This window comes from Patiria miniata, unplaced genomic scaffold, assembly GCF_015706575.1.
Source record: "Patiria miniata isolate m_02_andy unplaced genomic scaffold, ASM1570657v1 HiC_scaffold_9, whole genome shotgun sequence".
Taxonomy (NCBI): domain Eukaryota; kingdom Metazoa; phylum Echinodermata; class Asteroidea; order Valvatida; family Asterinidae; genus Patiria; species Patiria miniata.
The window spans coordinates 26,608,667-26,633,583 of record NW_024037076.1 but is presented as its reverse complement, the minus strand read 5'-3'; the positions used below and the strand labels follow the sequence as shown (position 1 = coordinate 26,633,583).

At 41.5% G+C, this 24,917-nt stretch overlaps 1 protein-coding gene across 1 annotated transcript; it reads left to right on the top strand.

Moving 5' to 3' along the window:
• Positions 1-811: 811 nt before the first annotated feature.
• On the top strand, positions 812-24,576 carry LOC119721045. Its single transcript, XM_038190916.1, has 23 exons — positions 812-1,347; positions 1,650-1,760; positions 3,177-3,326; positions 3,587-3,709; positions 6,021-6,137; positions 9,042-9,229; positions 9,957-10,117; positions 10,457-10,623; positions 10,890-10,937; positions 11,540-11,674; positions 12,070-12,195; positions 12,777-12,890; positions 13,623-13,816; positions 14,295-14,455; positions 15,529-15,707; positions 16,136-16,183; positions 16,819-16,959; positions 17,515-17,646; positions 18,696-18,821; positions 19,700-19,884; positions 21,267-21,427; positions 22,733-22,914; positions 23,568-24,576. Exons 2-23 carry the CDS (start codon positions 1,661-1,663, stop codon positions 23,645-23,647), a joined length of 3,018 nt encoding a protein of 1,005 aa, XP_038046844.1. The 5' UTR covers positions 812-1,347; positions 1,650-1,660; the 3' UTR covers positions 23,648-24,576.
• The last annotated feature ends 341 nt before the right edge of the window (positions 24,577-24,917 follow it).

Below are 24,917 nucleotides of genomic sequence, written 5' to 3'. Positions count from 1 at the left end.
ATAGCCCATCCCCTTGGTCAAAAAGGAGGGTGATTATCCGACCCCCCCCCCCCGGATTTACGCCACTGGTGGAATTAAGGTATATACCGTGTACAAGGCGCGTAAAAAGTTAAGTTGAACATCTATCCTACTAGTAGACTGATTATCAAGGCATTACGACAAACCTGCACAGTTTCCGAGAAAACAGATAAACAAATACATTATGTAATAGTTTTCCGCCCTTCTCGTTATTATATTTCGATAACGATGAAATGCGGATGGATGGCACAGGAAGGTTCCCGTAACAACTCGTTACTGTGGCAATGAACACGTCCAGCAGAATTGTTTGTCTTGTTCGAAGTAGAAATCCGTAAACGTTTGTGCGGAAAATCAGCTGTGGTTGCTTAATTGGTGCATGTTTCGGATGTTAATTAGGCGCACTTGGCCCAGTTATGGACATCTGGGTACTTAATGAATTTCCATCCTCAAGCTCATATTGTTGGATTTTTAGAGAAATCATGATGGTGCAGGCGCACGTAATACTTCCATCATCCATTCTCGTAGACCAATTCTGAAACACACGGGTTAAAGCGCTCAAAACGTGAAGGAATAGCACGGCTATAACGCTGTAAATTAAAGTTGTCTTTGGTCCATATATTTCGACCAATGGGATCGTAAATTATAGCTACATGTAATACGTTTATCGAAATTGGCCAGTAATCAGGCCGTACTCGGAAAGCGTCCCCAAAATATCAAGGTCATTCTAGTAACACCCCCCCCCCAAAAAAAAAAATGACACGAAAACAAAAACAAAACAAAATTGCCCGCCAGTCTCGTAAATTATGAGAAATCCCAGTATGCCTTGGCCCCGGCTGAATTCGCGAACTTAAATTGGGACAACCAAAAGTTCGCCAGAGTTTAAGTCAGATTTTAGATCACGTGATCCGCCTGACCAATGACGAGGTTGTAAAGTTGTGGCATTGAGCGCTGCGGTTTTCAGATCAGCGCGTTCAACAGGTGTTTCGGATTTTAGTTATACAGGGATTATTTTGTATTAGTTTGAAGACCAGCTGGAGTATTATTGTTCGAGGAATAAGGTATTTTATCGTACTTTCATCATTCGACTCTGGTGAGTAAACACATTCTATGGGGGAGTTATACTGGGTAAAATGTAAACATTTTGTATGGTAAACGTATAATTAAGAGTCAATCAAGTTGCGGCTAAGTTGTTGATGAATTAAAATGCTGAAGTTTGAACTAAGAATTGTCAGCGCAGTATATTAGTGTGGACCAGATTGTATAGTTTGAAAACTAGCTGGAGCAGTTTATTTTTCGAGGATTTTAACTTATTTTTATCGATCGACTGTGGTGAGTAAAATTCTAAGGGGGAATAATACTCGGTTAAGAATGTAAACATTTAAGAAATTAATCAAGTTTCTGCTAAGTTGTTGATGAATCAAAATATCAAAGTTTGAACCACGAATTGTTGCTCTATAGTGTAAGTGTGTTAAAAAATAACCCGAGTATGATCAGCTTATAAACCCATCAATTCATGGTGCGCACACTCCATGAATTGATAACATACAGGCTGCACTTCACACTCTTGTGCAGCGTTGCTAATTTATAACATTTATGTTGTCTTTTTTCTCTTTTTTTTGTTATCATTGCAGCATAACAAGACATGATGGGCTTGTTTGTCTACTTGTTGACGGTCGCCGCGATGTGCTACGGCTCGACGGGGCAGGAAGCCATCGATCAGCCGGGCGAAAGCTCGCGAGACGGTCAGTACAATCCCCGCCTGCAGCATGGGATCAATTTGAAAGCCGTTAATTATGAACTCGGGAAAGTCTGACAGCCATTTTATAAAATGATAACTATCAGTCTTTAGAAAAGGTGATTAGGCGAACCCCCCCCCCTCCCTCAAGAAAAAAATACCCCTGTCATCAATGTGACTTGAATTGAAAGTCTTAACATTAGCGGAGAATCGTGTAATGTGGTGGATGTATTTTATCATGGTAGTTCACGACAACCAAAGAGATACCAAGCAGTGGCGTAACTGGGTGGGGCACGAGGAGCGCGTCCCCCCTGGGAATTCCGTGCCCCCCGGGTACCCCCACCCCCATCTAAAATCCTTCATTGCACAAAAACAAAATATCAGTTGCCTTAGGTGCCCCCCTTTAAAAATGGGTGCACCCTATACGGGCTTAGACGGGGAATTGAGTTTGTGATCACAACTTTCCCAGATACAAACTTTTCCGCACAATTCTATATAGTTTTTATACCGATTTCATGCGATTTTAGGACCATGGGCATCCGCACATGATTCGAACAGGGTGAGTCAAAAAAAGCGGAACCCAAACTCCAAAAATTATATTTCATATTTTAAATGAAATGTAGCACCGAACATAATAATGACTGGAAAGCCAATTTCATAAGCTACTTTTAGATGACAATAAATACTGAAATTGCTCAATCCGTTCAAACAATATCACCATTTAAACACAATGACCCTAAAACCTTTTTTCGTCCAAAAATGCTATTTCGAGAATCGTGGTCACAATTGTCTTCAAACATCACCAGCAATAAAACCTCACTTTAAAAGTTAAAAATGTTCAACAAAGTCCTTTTTAAGTCCCGTCTTTAAAAAAAAAGTGGGTTGTATAAATCAAATTGTTTACCTATAAACCAGGGTTGTTAATAAAGTGTTTGTGTACTTTTGAAACATGTATTCTGTGACATTTTCTTTGGTGTACCAAACAGTCAGAACCCACAATAAACTGCTCAAGGTTTTTTTTTTTGGACGAAACAGGTTTTTAGGGTCACTGCGTTTAAATGGTGATATTCTTTGAATGGATTGAGCAATACCAGTATTTTTTTTTCATTTAAAAGTAGCATATGAAATTGGCTTTTCAGTCATTATTATGTTTGGTGCTACAAGTCTTTTTAAATATGAAATATGTTTTTGGGGGTTTGGGTTCCGCTTTTTTGACCCACCCTGTCTGATAAGTGAGCGACTGACTTAATCAAAACGACTGACTTAAGACTGACTGACTGACCGACACAGTGAATATAATCATCACCCAAAAACGGAGACTTTCGGATCCGGCTCGACTAGATAACTGTAGGCCTATAGTCTCGTTTACTGGAGAGAAAATATGTTTCCAACCACGCAACCTTCTTCCCCGTTGTCTCTGTAGCTGTGGACGATGCCTGCAATGCCACGCATTACACCGTCTTGGACGATGCAAGACGCAGTGTCGGCTTCAACTCCATCCACCTCGAGCCCAACCAGCTTCTGAACGACCATTCCCTGCCCGAGGGTTGGTACAGATTCACCGAAACACCGGGTAAGAGGTTGAGTTTTGTTCAAATTTATAACAACATCTGGTGACAAAGACAAAATCTTCACAAAACAAGACCTTATTTGGTCTCCACAGGGTGAAACAGAAAGTGACCCGAATAATATTTTTTTCCTAATCAAATTGAAACACCAATGAAGTATATCTTATAAGAGCATCTTATTCCACTCATCAATAAAAAAAATTACTGAACTTGATTCATGCTATCCGAAGTCAGTATTATGTTTCCATCTGCTCCCAATTTGAAGGCACAAGGATGCCGACGGAGTGCGTGGCCATGGGGCTGTGTGGGACTCGCTACCCGGTATGGATGAGCGGGCATCTGCCGGCCGATCGAAGCAGTTCCGTGGTGGAAGGCTGTATCAACACGGGTCAGTATATTGGGTCAAGCTTTTTAAAAACTTGGAGAAAGTTCAATTCAAGACCATTATAGTCGACTAATGGTTGATTCGTGACGTAAGTTACGCCTACTCACAAAAAAGCACATGAAAGCGTTTCTAATCGAACGATGGTCAAAACGTCATCACTGAGTAAACGGCTTGGTCGTGTCTCCCCCCCCCCCCCCCGTGCATTTTGATGCGCGGCTATAGCCTGAAAATTTAAGTATGCCATTTTGTCTTTGAGCATACAGACCCCACCCAACCTCGTCCCCAGGGTGTCGAGCAGTACGCGCCCACCACTACCTGATCTCTCACCCTGGTATTGGATCATTTGCATGTGCAAGATTTTTGCACACGTATGCAAATGAGCAACAGTCTGGTGCCTGGATATGCGTTACACATTAGCGTTTGTTTTTGTATGCGGTGTCTGGGGTAAAAACAGAGTCAATTCGTAGCAGCGCGAGCACGGCGTGAGTTACGAAAACACGATTTTTGAAATCAAACTGTTACGATCTTATCGAGACAACATGCAGTATCATATTTCATATTAATATGAGCAAATTGGAAAAATATTTAAGGGGTCCGGAAGCGCACCATTAGAGGGTGACTTAAAAAAAAAAGGAAACCCAAATGGTAGGACTATTTTCTTAATAAAGTGCTACATGTAGCACTTTCAAAATCTAGGATATAAAAGCCCAATTAATAAACTTTCTTTTTGTATAAGAATCATTCAAATCACTTATGAATTTTTCAAGTAACGGAATTTTAAAATACAACCAGCCTTTTAAAGTTCTGTCCACGGATCACAACAAAGGTGTGTGTTCTTTCAGCAAAACGAAAACAACTTTCAAACGGTGTTTGTGTTTAAAATTCTGTAACTTGCAAAGTACATTGAGTGATTTGAATGATTCTTGTACTAACGGAAAGCTTATTATTGGCTTTCATATCCTAGATTTTGATAGTGCTTACATGCAGAACTTCATTAACTTCCTTTGTTTTTACTCTTCCTGTATTGTTAAAACCCATTTAGCCCCCCTTCTTATCCGAAATAACAATCAACAAAACGGGAAAAAAATATTTTTTTAAGTTGCAAGTTAAGTACAAGCTATTATTTCAAAGGTGAAATTTAATCCCACGCAGTGGCAATGCTGGAGTTTGTTTTGTAATCACACGAGTGATTGATTCTAAACATCTGCAAAGCAATGTGGGTCACGGCCTTTATGAAATTTGATTTACAAATTTCGTTTTTTTAATTCTCCAAAATCCTTTGGGATTCCAACCCCGGCCTAGAGTCGTAAACGGGGCCAAACCTGAACTCAAACGCTATCGCTTTATGACTCGAAATGCCAGATGTAAAGGGAATGGCGAATGGCTTCGATTAGACCGAAACCTGGCTATATTGTGAGGGGACGGGGAATCGTACAATGCCTTCGGGATGAGAGTTTTACAAAAAAAATGAGGTCAATTTATGGAACTCACAAAAACGGCCTGTTCGACATTCCGGGTCACACAGGGGACACAGACATCGTAAAAAAAGGGTAAAGCTCATTCATAATATCAGTGTTAGTTTTCTGGAATGCTGAATACGTTTGTCAATGCAATTTCGTTGCCTTTTTTTTTAATGGCTGGAACCTTTCCACATACGTTTTGTAGACTTCCATTTCTAGTCTGTCCATGAAAAAAATGGATTTTTTTTTTATTAATCCCAACGATGGTCGGCCGACCACCGTTGGGTTTAAAAAGAACAGCATTTTGTGTTGGTTTTTCCAGCATCTATGAACACAAATCTATAAATAATAATAGTGTACTGTGTATATATAAAGCGCACGTATCCACCAGATCTTGTGCTCAAAGTGCTACATAATAATTACCCCTGCTCATTTAATTGGGCCAATGAAACATTCCAAATACCATCTCAACTCCCTGGGGAGTATACAGCTGGATGCTGCCATTTCAGCGCAAAGCAAATAAATTAACCACACGTACTATTGAACAGTTCCCTCACAGTTACCCATTTACTCCTGGGTGGAGAGAAGCAATGGGCGACAAAGTGCCTTGCCCAAGGGCACACGCACCATATGACCCCGGCTGGACTCGAACCCACAACCTACAGCTTTATCCACAGACCACGAATCCAATGCCCTTATATAACCTCGAGGCCACAGCACTCCAAACTGGTCAGCGCAACAATTTTCCTATAAAATACTAACCCCCGATCCATCCTTTTCTGAAAATAATATCAAAAGCAAATGCATATTACCTTTAAACTTCTTTGGTCTTAAAATGACTGTATTTTGTGCAGAGGAAGAGGGATGCTGCAACGAGCGAGTCCAGATGATTGTACGCAACTGTGGTGATTACTACATCTACCATCTGCCGGCGCTGCCCCGCTGCGTCAGGCCAGCGGCATACTGCACAGGTACGGGTAGGCTGATATAAATGGGACGTACCATCAGAAATGCCACAATTATTTGGCACGGAAAAGTTAATTACTTGTTAAATCACCATTTTGCGTGGTTCATTTCATCGGGCACACTATGTGGGCAATGTGCATTTCACATCACAAGGTTAAGATTTGTAAACAGGGTGTCCCAAATAAAGTTGTGGAAGTAGATATCCTTTAATTTCTCCAAAATTTCTCCAAAAACTAGTCAGTGAAAATGGCATCCGAACCCTAAAAGGGCCGGGTTATTTTGACCATCTCTCAGCCGGGGGGAGGGGGATTCCGCCCCCCCCCCCAGATCTCGGCCATCGAGTGACGAATTTTTTTAAAACTCGGTACATGCGTGAAGCATCTCATCATGAACATACCCAGGATATTTCATGACTATAGGACAAAGGGTTGTTGAATTATGGCTATTTAATTATTCATATGTACGAATGGTAATTGTGCTCTGTGTACACGACGTATATGGGTCATTCCATGTCAGACCAACGCACTTTTTTACCTCATGTTTTCCGATTTTAATAAAAATTGCTGTGCTTGTAGGTCCTAATGAGCCATGAATACACACCAATTTTTAGCCCGATCCGACCTACCATGTGGTCAGGGCAGAAGCCAAAAAAAATGGCATTTTTAGAGTAAAATACCACCCTTTTGGTATAAATATGTCAAAACTATGGCAATTTTCATCGAATATATGTGAATTTGGTATTAAAATAATGAGGATTGCATGCTCAAATCACTTCTTTTGTCAAAATTAAATTTTGTGAAAAGTAGGTCACGTGACCTTTAATATGCTATCGTGACCTTTGACCCAATTTTTGTAATAATGTATCATTCTGAAAATCAACGAAATAAAAATAACTTGCTAGAGCATGTCTTCCTCTATCAGAATCTACTAAATATCAGTTGGGGTCTTCAAAATATACAACTTTATGACTACTTTTGTACAGTTGGTAGGTTACAGATGAGTCAATTTATAGACTTTACATAAGAAATACACCAATACAACTTACTATTCTGTTTCTTAAGTTACTAAAATTAATCTAGATTTTTATGTATAAAGTACAAAGCCAGGAAAAACAAAATTCTACCTTCTGATTCCAAAGAAACTGTCTAATCAGAATATCTGGACTCAGAAGTGTGCTAACCACTAACAGTAACCAGGCCTTCACCCAGTACAGCGGACTCACGTCCAGGTGAAATTCATCTCAAAGGAACAAAATGCCAAGTCTGTGAGAGTCATTAAAGTTCAAAAAGCACAGTGATGAATGAGTAAAGGTAACTTCGATTGTAATATTAAGTATTATCTTCAAGCAAACTTGAATCCTAGACCCTGATTAGTCCATCTATAGCAACAACTGTGTGATTTTATATAATATTGCACAGCTATATTGCACCCCAGATATAAAAAATGTACGTGTACATATGTTGTGTTATTTCCTGCAGAACGGACCAATACACTACATGTATGCACGTACATCTTCACCGCGTGTACGCATTTGATATCAAGTTTGCTTGAAGATAAATTGGTTATAAAATTGGTAGTGCATTGAGTGGCATATGGGTCACAGCAGCATTGCATTATTTCATATTCCAAGCGCGCTCGTGGGATAACTAATTATCAGTGGCACCAAGGAGGGGGGGGGGGGCTTGAACCCACCCCAACATTGTCAATTTGTTTGTTTGATTTTAGGCTAGTTTTTGTTGGTCCAATCTTTTACAGAAATTTGAACAAAAAACGATTTATGACCCCCCCCCCCCCACCAAAAGCCAAATCCTGGGTGCGCCACTGCTGATAATTTACACTATGAGTCTGGTTAGACCTCATCAGCCCTCAGAATGAGAAATTCACAAACCAAGATATATTTTAGTAACTTTAGAAACAGAATAGTAAGTTGTGTTGGTGTATTTCTTATGTAAAGTCTATAAATTGACTCATTTGTAACCTACCAACTGTACAAAAATAGTCATAAAGTTGTAAATTTTGAAGACCCCAACTGATTTTTAGTAGATTCTGATAGAGGAAGACATGCTCTAGCAAGTAATTTTTATTTCGTTGATTTTCGGAATGATACATTATTACAAAAAATGGGTCAAAGGTCACGATAGCATATTAAAGGTCATGTGACCTACTTTTCACAAAATTTAATTTTGACAAAAGATGTGCTTTGAGCATGCAATCCTCATTATTTTTATAACAAATTCACATATATTCGATGAAAATTGCCATAGTTTTGACATATTTATACCAAAAGGGTGGTATTTTACTCTAAAAATGCCATTTTTTTGTGGATTCTGCCCTGACCACCTAATAGGTCGGATCGGGCTAAAAATTGGTGTGTATTCATTGCTCATTAGGACCTACAAGCACAGCAATTTTTATCAAAATCGGAAGACATGAGGTAAAAAAGTGCGTTGGTCTGACATGGAATGACCCATATGGGAAAGTTTTCACGGCGCGTAGCGCCGGAAAATTTGTCGCTGCGCGGCAACTCGTAGTCCGATTTTTATGTTTTTGGTATCAAAAGATACGCAAGGCTCGAGGCTAATCAGTCATATTAGCTCGGGTCGCGAACAAAAAAATTCAAGGCTATCGCGGAAAAAGTTGAGGGGGGGGGGGGGCGGATTCCGCCCCGGCCCTTTTAGGGTTAATGTGGTTCTGAAGAGAACCTGTTGGTTTAACTCGACGTTTCGAACAGTATGCTCTGTTCGTCATCAGGAGAAAACCTCTCATCTGTCCACCATGCAAACCTTCAATTCTCATTTAACATTTAAAGTTACGTCGATAAAGCGGGCTTCACATTCTGTGTCACCCTAAAAAAAAATGGTGGTGTAAACAGCGCCCTCATTTTCTAAAAATGGCTTTTCTGGTTACAGAGAGAGGTCATTGGGTGATGGTCTTCAAGGCCATCAGCGGCCTGGCTTATCCCGATCCCTACGAGCTGTGGACGGGCGAGAGGGAGTGGAACGAGCACAAACCGGAGGCCTCCCGGGTCGGCACGGGCTACCGCGGCCACTTCAAGAGCGCCCTGGTCAAGGAATGGAACTCCCTCAACATTGCTGAGGTAATTTTCATTACAGTAAAACGCAGACTCACTCATATTTGTTTTCTCTTTTTAAATTCTTTGCGTCCTTATATGTCCCTATCCTTGTCAGTCATTAAATGTGTGTCGACTAATTTAAGTGTGCTGACTAATTTAAGTGTGCTGATTTGAACTAGCTTTTTAGAAGTTCAGTGTTGCTCCGATACAGTGAATATGTGTATAGGCAAAAGTTGGTTGATTGCAATTTTAACGGTCGGTGCGTCCAGACTCCAGAAGTCCCGCCGTTGCAATCACCTTTCCATCGAAATACACCTAATAACTAGCTCAAGAGAGTCGTACGGTTATTCTCTCGGTTTTGTAGTTATTCAGATGACTCAATTGATGCAGCTTTGTCAGTTTATTTCATAATTATGTTTGACTAATGCATTAACAATGTGTTCAGATTCTTACGAACTGTTCATCTCCATTTGGAAAGTAATTCCTTTACCATTGGAATTAAGCTTGCACGGTCACGTTCGCCGGTCGGACCGTTATGGTCCATAAAACATTGTATGAGGATAAAAAAATAAATGTCGAAGGCAGCCAGAACAATGCTTTTGCCATCAAAGTGGCCCTCCGTGATAGAAGTGATAGCGTGCCCGGATTGGTCAAAAGGCCCACTGTGGACCAGCTACTCCATGTAGCGCCCTCTGTATTTCCATGGACTCATAAAGGTACTAATTGAAGTGGCATTGATTTATGTCTCTAGGTTCGCCTGTCTCTGTACGAGGCAGGGGTGGAGGTCTTACGGGTCGTCTTTGACGGCTCTGGCATTGACAAGACTTCATGGTTTGACGCGGAAAGGATTGTCTCCAGCCCCTATCAGGACCTGAACGCCTCCAGGTCCGACCTCCTTGATGTCAGAGTCGAGTACGTACTTAATAAATTCTTTGGGAAACTTACAACTAAAATAATTTGGTGTCATTTTCACACTGTCAAGTTGGATGCATTGTGTCTCTTAATCTTTGAGTCTTCATATTCGTTTGTACCACTTTTCACGGGATAATTTTGGTACCGAATGCGATACAGAAAAGACCAAAGAATGGCACAATATCTTACAAATTGTACATTAAAGAGATACACCGAAATATGCGTTTCAATTATAATTTGTCTAAATTATACTTTTTCTGATTGTACACTCATATCGTGCCATTGCAAATATTTTTACTCGTTGGTTATTTGAGTTAATTTTCATTTTGGTCTGGTCAGGCACAACAATCACCGCTTCATGATGAGCCGTAGTGCCGTGGACTGCCGCAACGCCAACGGCTGGCTGCTGATGGTGGCCGCGGCAGGCGACTGTGATTGGGAGACGGACGGCCCCTTCCCGGTCTTCAAGTATAGCCGGTCCGGCTCGGCGACCATATGGGACAATGGTACCAATTAAGATGCATCCCCGTGGTTTTCAACAAAATATGGATTTTTTTCTCCCAACAAATTATCAACTCGTTCGTTTCATTTAACGAAAAAAGACTGCGTCCGTCTAAAAAAATATATATAATTTCTGGTTGCCTTTGCGCACAATTTTTTTGTTAGTGCTATACGGTACGTCTCTACCACATTACAGATGATCACTTGAAATGTGGTTATTAATTTCGTGAACACGGGGATTCCTTTTATGTTTTTTATTTATTCATTTCAGACCAGGTTGGCGAGGCAGACGAGTTGGTCATCTTCATGAGGACGGAGGGTAAGTTGGAATGGAATGCTGTCAATGAAGCTGGAATGCTGTCATTTTCAAGAAAAGTGGAATTTTGTATCATCAACTTTCTAACAATGGTTGGCTATCTATCGCTGCAAAAAAACCTGACTTTTTAACGAATTTGGTATAGTCCTCATTTTGTTTGCAATCGGTTACATGTCGATGAAAGAGCATGAGTCCGGCTAGTTTGTCTCCCTGGTTGGACCGTCACCATTCCCTGATGTCTATAAATTGTTCCATTTCGTCTGAATAAGCGTCGGGTCAGGTAATCAGACAACAAAAACAGCATATTTTCTTTTTTGGGGTGGAGGTTTTCCCGGCATTCACGAACAAGAAACTTTAACATTACAGTGAAACTACATTTACCTTCCCCTAAATCCACCTTCCCCTAAATCCGTCTATTTCTGAAAATTACAGCAATAGCAAATGTCTTACATTACGTTTAACTGTAATATGTGCAGGCCTAGGTATCGCCACACCATGGAACTGAAAGCTAGATGACTCCCATGGTAAAATATCAATTGCTTTCATTTGGTAACTTCGGAATGTATGTTTGTGAACGCTGTTAAACTATTTTACCATTTTGCCAGAGGCACCGGTGTGTAGAGATAAGAGCTACCAGGTGATAAGTAACACCGAGCGCGGGGTGAACGCGCCGAACAGCGGTGAAACCGTGGACGATACCTCGCTGGTCCCGGGGTGGTATCGCTTCAGCGGACCGGCGGGTAGGTATATTGTGTGCCCAAAAAAGTGTCTATTTTGGAAATTATTACAAAACTATGAGGTCGATTAAGAGAAATGTTTGGTTGTGCAGATGCTCCTAAACCTTGTCCACATCAACCCCTGTGAGTTTCATTTAATTTTAGTCACGCATCACTACACAATTGTCAATTGATCACAACGACTTTTTAGGCATTGTGACCGAGTTCCTTGCTTTATTCAATTTCAGTACTGTGCCAAGCAAGCTGTGTAAAATCATTCCTCTTGAAACCGCTTAGAATGTTATGCTTTCATTATTCTGTGATAACCACTTCCATATTGATATCAATATTCTTTGCTGTTTACAATTTCTTATTGTCCCAATAGTTTGAAGCATGCCAGCTTTATTTTCCCATTTTAGGCGAGGAAGTCACCCGCTATTGCCAGCCGATTGGCGCTTGTGGGACATTTTACCCGATCTGGCTCATGGACGTGCCGAGTACAGAATCGGGCGAAACGGTGAAAGGCACCATGTGCATCAATACCCGTGCGTACACCATTCGAATGTCCTTTGTGTTATCCTATAGCAAGTCTGTAATTACCAGAGATTTTATTCTTTTCTCAGTCTGCATGCTTCTGATTAGACATTCAGATACATTATTTGAAACTTTATCAAATTATACAGGTATTCGGACCTTTAATCAAATAAATAATACCAATTCATTGTGAAGGCCTATTCAGATCGGTTTGGTGCTGTGTCATCTTTAACGATTATGCTTGTGTTATAGTTGGCCTGGGTCTGGTCTTTGCCTCCAGAAATTTGAGTCAACTAGGGTTAAAGGGGCACTCAAGACACTTTTTAGCTATGTCTCTATAGGGAACTGCTGGAGTATGATTTTTTTTGACGAAAAAATGACGGAGTAATTAAAAATTATTTAGAAAACGCATACTGACAAGTTTAAATTGAGCAAAACAATCATTGATAGAACAAAATGTTATTCCTCATGTTGTCTGTGCTTGTATTGCTACCATATAAATTTATCCAAGTACTTGGAGATTTGGTTGGATATTCGCTCATCTTTCCTTGTGTGTTGGTCTTTTTTTTTCTTTATCTGTTTTTTTTTATAGAAAAACCTGGTTGTTGCAACGAGAAGATCCAAGTGTTGGTGCGCAACTGCGGTGGTTTCTACATCTACCGGCTCCCGCAGCTGGAGACAACACTCATCGCTGCATATTGCACAGGTATACGTGTACACAGATTGTTTGTATACAGTTCGTTCTTTCAAAGGTCCAGAAAAGGAAATCGGTCCAAACTTGCCTATATGCGCCGGCCAAATCACGAATTGCATGCCCTCAAATTCTTCCGTATAAGAGCATTTTGTGGGCCATGAACTTGAGGGTTTGTAAAAAAGAAGGGTGGAAGCCGTGCAAAGGACTGTGAGCTTGTATTTCTGTGAAATTTTAATGAATTTGGGCCCTAAATGCGCTCTATTTTGCAATGGAGCGTAGGCATCGTTATTCAAAATGGCGATGGGCTTCAGGATTTTTTTTAGGGGCGTCTTTGTTAGGGCGGAAATTTCTCCCAAAAGTCATTACCTCCAAAAAAATTAACAGAAAACGAAAGATGATGAAATAAACTTTTATTTGATGCGTGTCTTGAACACCTCAGAGAGTTGTGAGTATTTTTTAAACAATTTTGAGAAAGTGCGCGTAATTACAACTGAGGTCTATGGCAGTATATTTACTGGTCTGGACCCTTTAGTGAAGACAACCAGCGCCCTCTGACAAACCAATGTTTTTCACCATTGCTTCACAAAATCGATTTTGGCAGAGGTGAATCATGTTTCACTACCAAAGCTCGAATGATCGGATAGGTCTAAGTATTATTTTTGCGTATTACAACAAAGCTAAAACCGTTTGGGGAAATCTTTGAAATGCCTTAATGCTCTGATTTTCTCGTTGACTTTTGTGAAGCCTTCGACGAGTGGGATTTGGTGCTGAAGGGCGTCTCGGTACCAGACCACGATCCTGGCAACCTCTACGAGCTCTGGGCGTCTAATGAATCGCAGAATGCCGACGAGCATAAGGCTAAACTGATGGACATTAACTTCGAAGAGCATTACAAGAGTAGTCTGGTGGCCGACTGGGACCGGATGTTTGTGCAACAGGTGCGGTAAACAAATTGTTTGGGGTGATGAATTGTTAAATTCCTTAATTCGGGAATCCTCAAGATTTATTTGGTAACTTATATTATACCTTCTCAGCACCAAGTATTTTGTTTCGTATGGAATTTAAATCTCACCCTCTTACTGATGACTCTCGCTCCATAAAATTGGTCATGCCTTGTTAACATAATTTGAAATGTTGGCTTAATTCCATTCGTAAACAAAGAGTTATTTAGGATCGAAAGTATTCCTTTTTTTTTTTACAGGTACATGGATGTACGTGCATTTGCAACGGAATCCTCTTACAAAATACCAAATTAATGCACACGTGCTCTGTTTTCGTTCTCGTGTAGTAGCCACCAGGCTGACAATTCAACGGGTTAGTTGAATTCAAAGAAATTGTATTTCTTTGAATGAAAAAGAAAAAAGGGTTAACACGAAAAGCAAATGATGTTACTTACCTTTAATGCTGCCCATATAGGTCCGGCTGTCTCTGTACAAAGAAGGCCAGGAGGTGCGGCGATTTATCTTCGACGGGCGCGGCTCGGACCGCTTCAACTGGTTCTCGCCCGATCGCATCATGGAGACCCCCTACACGGACATGACGGCCAACACAAGCTACACGCACTTCACTATGGGAAGGTAAGATGGGGATGAGTTTAGTACCAATACTAGATGAAAAGTGTCTTCAGGTTTTGAGCTCGGAGACATGTAGCGTGCAATTTCAGTGAACAGATATGCACCAGTTGCCCTCGAGAAAGTTGTCTCCCGTGAAAAAAAAAACAGACGGGTCCTGATCTCGAGAATCGAACTAAGTTGTATTAAGTCTTGAATTCATGCCTGATACCATTTTCGTTTCATGGCGTTTCGTTTCCTGAAGAACTTTGTATACAAATTGGTTGAAATTTTACAAGATACTTTGAAAGGAAGACTCGTAAACATTCAGTATCCAACGGTCTACAATATACTTAGAATCAATGCAACGACGTCAACGTTTGATGAAGAGCTATTTCTTGTCTGTGAAAAAAATATGTATGATGTAACATGTTACTCTGATTTTGCAAAAACAGTCTGCATCATCGAAAATACAGTCGTCGGCAACCAAACAGACAGAAAACAATCAAACAGACTTTAAAGTGACCACGAAGTGATTTTCTGATAAGAACTTATTTTGTGCAACTTAATTCTACTCTTAAATGTATAAAATATATTTGACATCCCTGTTTGGTTAATTTTATTAAAAAGTGCACTTCTTTAAACATTTAAAAATGTCTGCGTTTTTCTGGACAACGGAGGGCGCTGTTGCTGGCCTGTGATGTCGTTTTGGGAAGCACTGTTCAGTTTAGGGGTTTTCAGTTTGAATTGTGAACCCAAAAGTTTGCTCATTGAAAACATTTGTGAGAAAAGCTTGCTCGTTGCCTTACTGCCATCTACTGAATGACACAACGAATAACCAAAGAAATGTTGAAATATCTGTATCATTCAGGTTTTTGCCTGAAATGACAACACACTCTTGCTCATGAATTTGGAAATTCGCAGTAGCATAAAAACAGAAAAGGCACCAAAATACCCTTGAAAATGGCCAAAGAAAATTGAAAATGGTCAAATGGGACACAAAGGTGCATTTTCAAGGATTCCATTAAAACAATTACATTGCATGGGCCCGTTCAGTCTGTTGACGTACTGATCGTGGTAACACCCTTCCATTCCTGTAGTCCAGACACCAGACAGTTCTTCATCAACAATGTCGATAGGGACGGAGCAGCGGATTTCTGCCGGGAGTCGGCGGGCTGGCTGGCCGTCACGCACGGCGAACAGGACTGCCTGTCGCAGGGGAGCGCCGTCCCTGGCTTCGTGTATAGCGGACGGGATACCGCCGTCAACTGGGAGGAAGGTACACGCGCTCAAATTTAATTTGGCCGTCATTAATCTGTTTTACTGTAAGGTTCCACCACATATTTATTGCCTGTCAATCTTGAGCCCATTTATTTTCTTGTTATGATTTCAGGGACTTATTGTTTGAATTTTGAATACGCGATCGACGTTACTTGGTCACTTATTGTGCTGTTTTGTTATGCGTTCGGCTTCCTGTAATGAGATATTGCTCATGAATTTGCCGTCGAAAATGGACAAAAAGTTGTGATCGAGGAGCTGGAATCTTGCACACTGTTAAGAAGTTTCCTTCCATTAATTGATATAACTAAAACACGGACGTACCGCCTATAAACATGTTCAGAGTACACTTTATAATTGTGTGTTAATGTTCCGTCTTTTTTCGGCTTTTTTTGTTGTTGTATTCTTACATGTTTTTATTCTGAGTAGGTCCAGTTGAAACTGCTGACGTTCTGGCCATCTTCATCAAGTCTCCAGGTAACGTTCTTTGATACAATTAAGCAAATCTGAAACAGTTGACGCCAAAATTACCCATGTATACTAGTGGGTTATTTAATTGTGCACCGCTCGTTTTGATTTGTGAAATCAAGCACGGGAATGACAATATTCAACCGCATCTTAAACTATCGTATATCAAAGGAACGTGAAATCACTACCATGTAACAAGGCGAAGCAAGCCTGGTAACGCTTTAACAAGAACACACAGAATTATTTTCAATACGGGCGATTCACAATAGTGCGCCTCCAAGAGTTTGCAACGCGTTGGCCAATCACAATGCGTGAAATCAGTCGACCTTTTCCAAACGCTCATTGGGTCGACAGATTTTGCGCATTGTGATTGGCCAACGCGCTGCAAAATCTTGGAGGCGCACTATAGTGAATCGCCCGTATTAATTCAGAATGGCTGTTCACTGGAGGTCTTTTCATGTGTGTGCACATTGGTCACGATTTATCCCATAACGGGGTAAAGTTGGAAAACAAACATTTTTGGACACTGCATACAAAAACAAGTACGGATTAAAGCCTCCATAACAATTTTGGCGATTCCTGAACGAGCCATTGCTAAATACAGTCTTGTCAAGCACATTCCTGGACATCCATTTTTCTTTCAGTGTTGTTCAACCCATGTAGTGAGAGCGGTCACACTGTGATAACGGACATTCGACGCAGCGCGGATATGATTCACTACAGCGGCCTGTCGGTCGACTATAGGACCCTGCAGCCCGGTTGGTACCGGTTCACGGACAATAAAGGTATCCGTAGTATTAATTAGACAGTCCAGTACTATACGTGTCCAAAAAAACAATCCTGCTTTGATCCTAAATATAAATAACTCTGTTGATTACCAATGGAATTAAACCAAAATTTCAGATCATGCAAACAAGGCACGACATGTTATGGCGCGAGTGTCATCAGCTTTGTGTATTAGAGGGTGAGATTTAAACGCCAGACGAAAAAAATACTCGCTTTCTCAGAATCAGCCACTTTCGACTTGTCAATACAACGCTGGAGACGGTGGCGGATGGCGGATGGCGCATGCTGCGGCTGAAAGCTTCTGAAGGAATGCAGGATCACCCCTGATGTCATTGCACACTTCCTCGATCTTGTGTTGCGCCAAACGATCGAGGAGGTAGGGCATATTTTTTTTTCGACACGTAGTAGTAACGTCCGTTCTTGTATCATTTCCTTGTATCCAATAATTATGTTTTATGTCCCGAGTAAGGTTGCTTGACTGAAGTTGCGATTCCCTCAAGTAAGACCAAACTTCCTGTAGCCTAATACTCAAATTCTTTGGATTGTTTTCAAAGGTGCATCCCTGAATATGCCGACTAGCTGTGTGGAGGTCAACCACTGTGGGACACATAATCCAATTTGGATTGACGACAAGTTGCCTTGCAAACCAGGCGAACGTAAACCGCTGATCGGATGTATTAATACAGGTAGTAGATTTGTAACCGCGGTTTATTTGATTCATTAAAAATGACAAAGGAAACACGTAAACGTCTGATAATAAACCCTGATAAAAGCGATTACCCGATTTGTAGCAGGTCTTGAAGATTGACGCAAACATAAATAAATTCGGAAAAATCTTTAATCTCGTATTATGCAATTATTTTTGACGTTGTTTGTCAGTTTATCTTCTGGATTTTTTTGACAATTTAAAATGTGATAAGGTGCCGTCAAAGTACCAGATCTAGCAGGACAGTGCCGGCATTGGGCGGAGCCATGCCAAAATTTGGTTCCGACTTTGGGCGAGACTGATTTTTCTCTTGATTTGGCACTATCCCGCCCAAAGCCGGCATTGTCCTGTCTTAAGCCGGCACTGCCCCGCCCAAAACCGGCACTGCCCCGCCCAAAGCCGGCACTATCCCGCCAAGGCCGGCACAATCCCGCCCAAAGCCGGTACTAGCCCTCCCATGCCGGCACTGCCTCGCCCAAAGCCGGCACTATCCCTCCCAATGCCGGCACTATCCCTCCTAATGCCGGCACTGCCTCGCCCAAAGCCGGCATTGTCCTGTATAAAGCCGGCACTATCCCTCCCAATGCCGGCACTTTCCCGCCCACATAGCCAGCACTATCCCGCCCAGTGCCAGCACCGTCCTGTCCAAAGCGGGCACTATCCCGGCACTGTCCGGCCCAAAGCCGGCACAATCCCGCCCAAAGACGGCACTATCCCTCCCAATGCCGGCACTATCCCTCCAAGAGCCGGCCCTGTCCAGTCCAAAGCCGACACAATCCCGCCCAAAGCCGGCACTATCCCTCCCAATGCCGGCACTATCCCGCCCATAACCGGATTAAGAGGCGACAGTTGCTTAAGAGGTGAGAGTACATGTACTGCTCAAAGGAACGTAGGTTCGGGCTGTCATTTTTACGGCCAATTCTTGATTCGACATTTAATAAACAGAAATACTCTAGTTGATTGACTACACCTATGCTCCATTTTCCCTGAAACATTTCTTTAGATACACATAGATTGTATTACTTGCAGATAAGGATGGCTGTTGCAATGAGAAGATCTATCTCGGGGCTCTGAACTGTGGTGACTACATTGTGTATGGACTGGACCAGGTTCCGTCCATAGAGGGCGATGATGAGCCGTCTGGATACTGCACAGGTCAGTGCAGAATCTTTAACCGTATTATCTTTAATCTTGTACAGTAAACTGCAGCCATATTTCGAAGCGATACTCAGAGAAAGACCAACTGACTACATACCATTCGCACCAAGGCTCATAATACAGTATGGCATGAAAAAAAGGTGTCTAGTGCTAGAGAAACGTGCACACAAAAGATGTCGAAAGATAAAAAGGAAGACACTGTATACTTAAGACAGTACTAGTACGTGAACAGTAGAGAATTCCTCGCAAACCCGTGAAACACGCTTAGCGTAAGCACCAAATTTTCTGCTACAGTAAGAAAAATATTTCGCTATTCGGTAAGTAGAGCCAATAAATTGGGCCAAGCCACTGCTCCTACAAGGATGATTGCATCGCCGCATAGCTGTGCGCAAAAATGTATATTGCGTCGGTTCTGGAAGATCGAGAAGAGTCGTAATGACGTTAGATCTCCATTCGACTCATACATGTTTACGTTGCATACGTAGTGTGGACATTCTGTTGTTTTCGTGTAGTTAAGATAACCTGTAAAAAAAAAATCATTTTACTCGCACTGTGAAAACTCTTTCAACCCAAATTTGTTTTCTATGATTCCCTTTAGTTGTTCTCTTCATTTTGCCACGAATAAACCTAACCCCAAAATGTTTTCTAGAGAGGGGGAAACATTGTGTGGACGTGGGTACGTCCACACAACGTCGCTGCTACCTGGTTTATGTGGACCTCTTTTGTTCGGAAGTCCACACAGTGAATGTAATGCTTGTACACGATGTTTGCACCTTAAAATAAGCACACGCACTGCAACGCACGTGAAGATCAAACTCTAATGGACAAACTTTCATGGGAGTAAGAAAATAAAACCGTGTTTTTTTGACAACCAGAGCCGGACCAATGGGAGCTGGTCTTCAAGCTGACGGACGGCTTCCTGGCGGGACCAAACCTCGCGCAGCCCTGGCGTCAGCGCTCCTCGGTCAACACGGACATTCCGCACGCGCGCCAACTGGACAACGCTTTCCCTGGCAACTACAAGACCAGTGGCGTCTGGGGATGGTCCCTCATTGATAAGGTAATGAGAATTGATTGTATTCACGTTACTATGGTTCACATTGTGTCATTTTTGCAAACGAATGTTGGGTGTTTTTTTGTGAACTAGCGGGGCGCTGAGCGGCATCTTGCTAGCTGGTTGACCTCAATTTGCATGTTGACCCCAATGGGCGTGGTAAACCTTGCTGAAGCAATTTTGCCAAACTTTTTCGTCATCAACGTTATGTTTTGCGTAATTGCGATACGTTTTGGAGTGTGTTGGAGTGTTTTCATAGTGAGATAATGTTGAAGTATTTAACTATTGAAAATCTGAAAGAAACAAATTTGCCAATATAGCAAAACAAATCAAACAAATTATTTTGTTACATGGCAACCATGACTGCAGAGGACAGTGAAATCAGGACATGTACACTTTGTAAGAACCTATATTCAATAATCGTTGTACTTTTCGCTTGCGCCCACTATTGCCTTTAACCAAAATAAATGTGACACACAGACATCAGACAGACATCAGACAGACAGACAGACAGACAGACATCAAGATAGATAGGCAGACAGACAGACATCGGCCAGCATTTAATACAGGATATGGCCACAGTTTGTGAATCTGGGAGGAACAACTCAAACCGTATTATGTCATAGAATTCAACACGTGGTTTCGAAAATTGTTTCAGTACCGTAAAGCTATCCTCCCGAGGAAACTGCTTTGCTTCATTATCCGTTTCGCAAGTCTCAAAAAAGTGAAATGTTTTTACTCCCAAGCGGACCATATTTTCTTTTTTGAAACTTTTAAAACCTCAAAACTTCAAGAAGCTTGGTACTCCTTTAATTGTCAAAACTAGTGGGCGGGCCGCCACCGCGTTATGGGGATGTTTTTATTGTTGGGGCCAATTAGGACCGAGTTATGGGGACTTTCTGCCGTCCCCATAGCGTCTTCGGTCCCCATAGTACCATGGGACAACTCGTGTGTAGTCCCAAAACTTACTTGTTCCGTTAACACACATACTGGAATTTATATCCTTGTAGAGTCATTTCTTTGTTCTCGTGTACTAATGATTTCGAGTTTGAAAGTGTAATTTCAAAATGCTCCTTTTTTACCTATAATTAATTTCCTGGGCTGAAATTCGGATTTAATATCCCTTACTTAATATACTTCAATTTGCGACGTATCAACACACCTTGGAAATTCCTACTTTTTGAGTAAAATCCATATATCTATTTCGTGACAACCTTATGGAGACGTATTCACCTATAGAAATTGCTCTGTGGAGACGTATATCTTTTGTTCCCTATTATGCACATGTCTCCACAGGGTAAAGTGTACCAGATCACAGCACTCACGTTGTGTTATCTTCTCAAAGTCCTTACCAAAGTTATTCATGGATTTAACTCTTAATTTTTAAGGTAAAGCTTGTTGTTTACAAAGACGGAGAAGAGAGAATCGTACTCGTCTTTGACGGCCGCTCCACCGACAATCTCAACTGGTTCTCCAAGAGGAAGCTCCTCTTCTCACCGTGGACTGACCTCAATGGACCCGGCGAGTTCAACATCTTTTCAATCGAAGGGTGAGCCAGATTACATTTACAGTTCTCTTGCAGATTTATGGAGTGGTTGTCCAAACTTCGGCTCCGTCTGTGTATTGGCCGCAGTAGATTTGGCGAACCACGGCTTGTTGCAGGTCCATGTTACTGCATGGGGAGCATCAAATCCTATAACGTGAGGCCTCAAAGTTAGGGATATTTGAGTTTGGGTTCCAACATTGAAGCCTTCTAAGCATTCTATGCCAGCAATGATTCCGCAGCTGGAGGCGAAGCCAAGGTTTGGGAAGCATCCTAAGTATCCCCTTGCATGAGCACAAGAGGGCGCCTTTAAATATACTGAATTGTTTCGCGATTTGATGCAAGTTGTACACAGTGGTATTTGAATGCGCAGATGCCTGTTGATATGCTGCATTCAATAGCCTGTGAAACCATTTTTGCTCTGAGCAAGCGTGGTTTCGCTAAAAACACAACAGACAGAGCACATCTCGAACACATAAACACAATGAGACATTTCGAACTACGCGTGCACACATCACCATTTTGATATCGTAAAACAATCCGCGTCATATAGGCCTATATGAAAAATCCTACCAATGACGGGACATTATTTTAATGAAGAAGACTGGACTTATTTGCACTCCAACAGACGAGCTTCTAGAAAAAAAATCGCCTTTTTTTTTTAATTTGGTGGCAAATTGCAGAATGCAAAGTTTGTTGCCATTGCCGCCATAGACTTGTGTCGTATCCCGACAGGGGCGGCGGAACCGGGGGGGGGGGCACAGATTTACCCAAGTGCCCCGTTTGTGCCCCCTCCAGCATAAATGTGCTCCCTGGAGATGAAAATAAAAACTTGCCCCAACATCTTTGGATAATTTGTTTTCAGTAAACCATTTCCCAAAATGCTATAGAGAGTTCTGTTCACACCGTCGATCGAGGACGTCCTATTGTCCCTCTTTTGTTTGTACTTAAACTTTTTAGGAAGACTCCCATAGGTTTTGTACACGACCCCAATCGCGGACGTATGCTGGGAATCGTGGACGATATTGCTGTCTTTTGTTCTGTGGTATTTTTCGTCCACGGTTTTAATAGATGAACACGCCCACACTATTTGAAAAAAAAAGTGTCGACATTTCAGCACGGATGTGCCAAAAAGAAAATGGTGGATACGCTGCTGCACCGACGGAAGATGCCTTTTACTGAGCAAGTGCCCCCTTTTGGTGATGTCCCCAGTTTGAAAACCGTTCCGCTGCCGCTGTATCCCGATGTGCACATGTGCAGTTGCAGCGCCTTATACTGGATTATCTAGGTGTCTTCTTTTCTCGATCTCAGAGAGTATACCCCGGACGTCTTTGGCACGCGCCGTTGGATGATCAACAAGAACCTTAGCCCCTGTGACAGTGCCAGCGAGGGGTGGCTCATGGTCATCACGGACCCAGGCTTCTTGTGCGCAATGCAAAGACCGCCGCAGATACTGTACTCCAACACGAGCACTGCCGAAAACTGGTCCGAGGGTGAGTAACAGATCCTAGGCCTAAATTCGCCTGTCCACCACTGACCATTTATCGTTCAACGAACTGATGAATATAGCCATTAAGTACAGTAAAACATGGACATTTTCCAACCTCGATGAATGGGGCAAAGGAAAACATACCAAAATTGCCATTAATATTTCAGAAACAAATATCTCACAGTTTAATAATGTTTCAGTCTTCATTTAAGTGATTAAAATCTCATTGGTATTGAAATGCCTGTGTGTATTCTGCTTTTCTCACTTAGCTCAATACATTCCAGTGGCATTCCATGGACAGCAAGAAAAATAGGTTCTAAAACGTGTATAACTTCTGATAGCATGGATCAATTTTCGTAAATCTTTTTTTTTTAGATACCGAGTGGAATAACATGCTCTTCCAAATGATACTTCATTGGTGCTTCAAGTTTGATTACTTTGTATGAAAAATTCATGAACTGGGGTCACTTTATTTTTACGGCTAGAAATCATTCTGTCAAAAATTCCGGAGGGGTCCGGAAGCTCAAAGAAAACATGGTGTACTCTCAGGATCTGCTCCTCTCCGGGTTTAAATTACCATTGTTCCTATACGTGCCTTTAAAGATTATTCAGGAGAATTTTATTCCCAATTTTCTGAGTTTTACTATATCATGACAGGTTCGGTCGAGAAGGGCGATTTCATGGCCGTCTTTGTCTCAGGCCCAACGGTGACCAGCCGACGGTGCTGCACCTGCTAGGAAAACTAAAAGGACACCTGCCGATTCATGAGAAGCCCGGAAACTATGCATCAGCCCTTTTTGATACATGGCCGACACTATAAGGGCACTTTTTGGATTGGGTAAACTCTTTCTATTTTTGCCCAAACTAAATAGCGCCTATAATTGCGTCAGACGTATCTCAAATAGGCTAATGATGTCGGCAGCAAAAACATTGTAGGGCTCACTGGATCGATGGGAGTTAAATTGCATGAGAAACCATCGGATACAATTTTCGGATACGTTATCTGACGTTTTGACTGGGATCTATGATTCTGACAAGTGTGTTCAAAAATATATAAACGATAACAATTTATCTTACCAGAGTGACGATTTGCTTTTAGATTGCTGTGAAATCGTGAATTGCTTATAAATTATGACTATGTTTTGTAAGAAGCAGAGAAGTTGTTTATTTGATAACAACTTAATTTTTAAGTATAAAAAGTAGGATGGATAACCGTAGCCTCTCGTGTGACTGCAACAGTCTTGGTACTGTTTAGTCCTTTATTTTTATTTTTTTATAAAGAGAAAGTTTCGAAATAGTTAGTTGATAAACTGAGAAACCTATAACCAATATTCGTATTTCAATTTGTACTAATACAGTGTACAGGAAATAATACACAAAAGTCGCGTTTAAAATGAACTGTTTCAGGTTGCAGACCAGTAAATTAACTGCCATAGGCCCCAGTGATAAATACGCCCACTTCCGAATATCAGGGGAAAATACTTACAGCTCTCCAAGGTGTTTGAGACACACATCTTATTTCATCGTCTTTCATTTTGTGTTCAATTTTTGGGTTTAACCTATGGCGTATGTGAGAAAATTCCATCTAGAAGTAACCTGTATATAGCCCGTCGCCATTTTGGAAAAAAAAATGATGCCTGCGCTCCATTGCGAAATAAAGCAACTTGTGGGGCCCAATTTCATCCGAGTTTCACAGAAATACGAGCTCGCAGTCCTGTGCACGGCTTCCACCGTTCTTTTTTTAATATAATACTCTAATAGAGCATTTGCAAACCCTCAAGTTCATGGCCCACACAATGCTCTAATAGCAGAGAATTTGAGGGCATGCAAAATCGTGATTTGGCCAGCGTAGGTAATTTCGGGCGTATTTACTGGCCTGCAACCATAGGCAATTGCACGGGCACAAGTATCAGTTATAGCGAGCGTGTTACCATAGCGTATAAAGTGCGTAGATTATTAAATAGCTTCTAAAACGTCTGTAAGAATATTTGTTTCGTATTTCCTCCA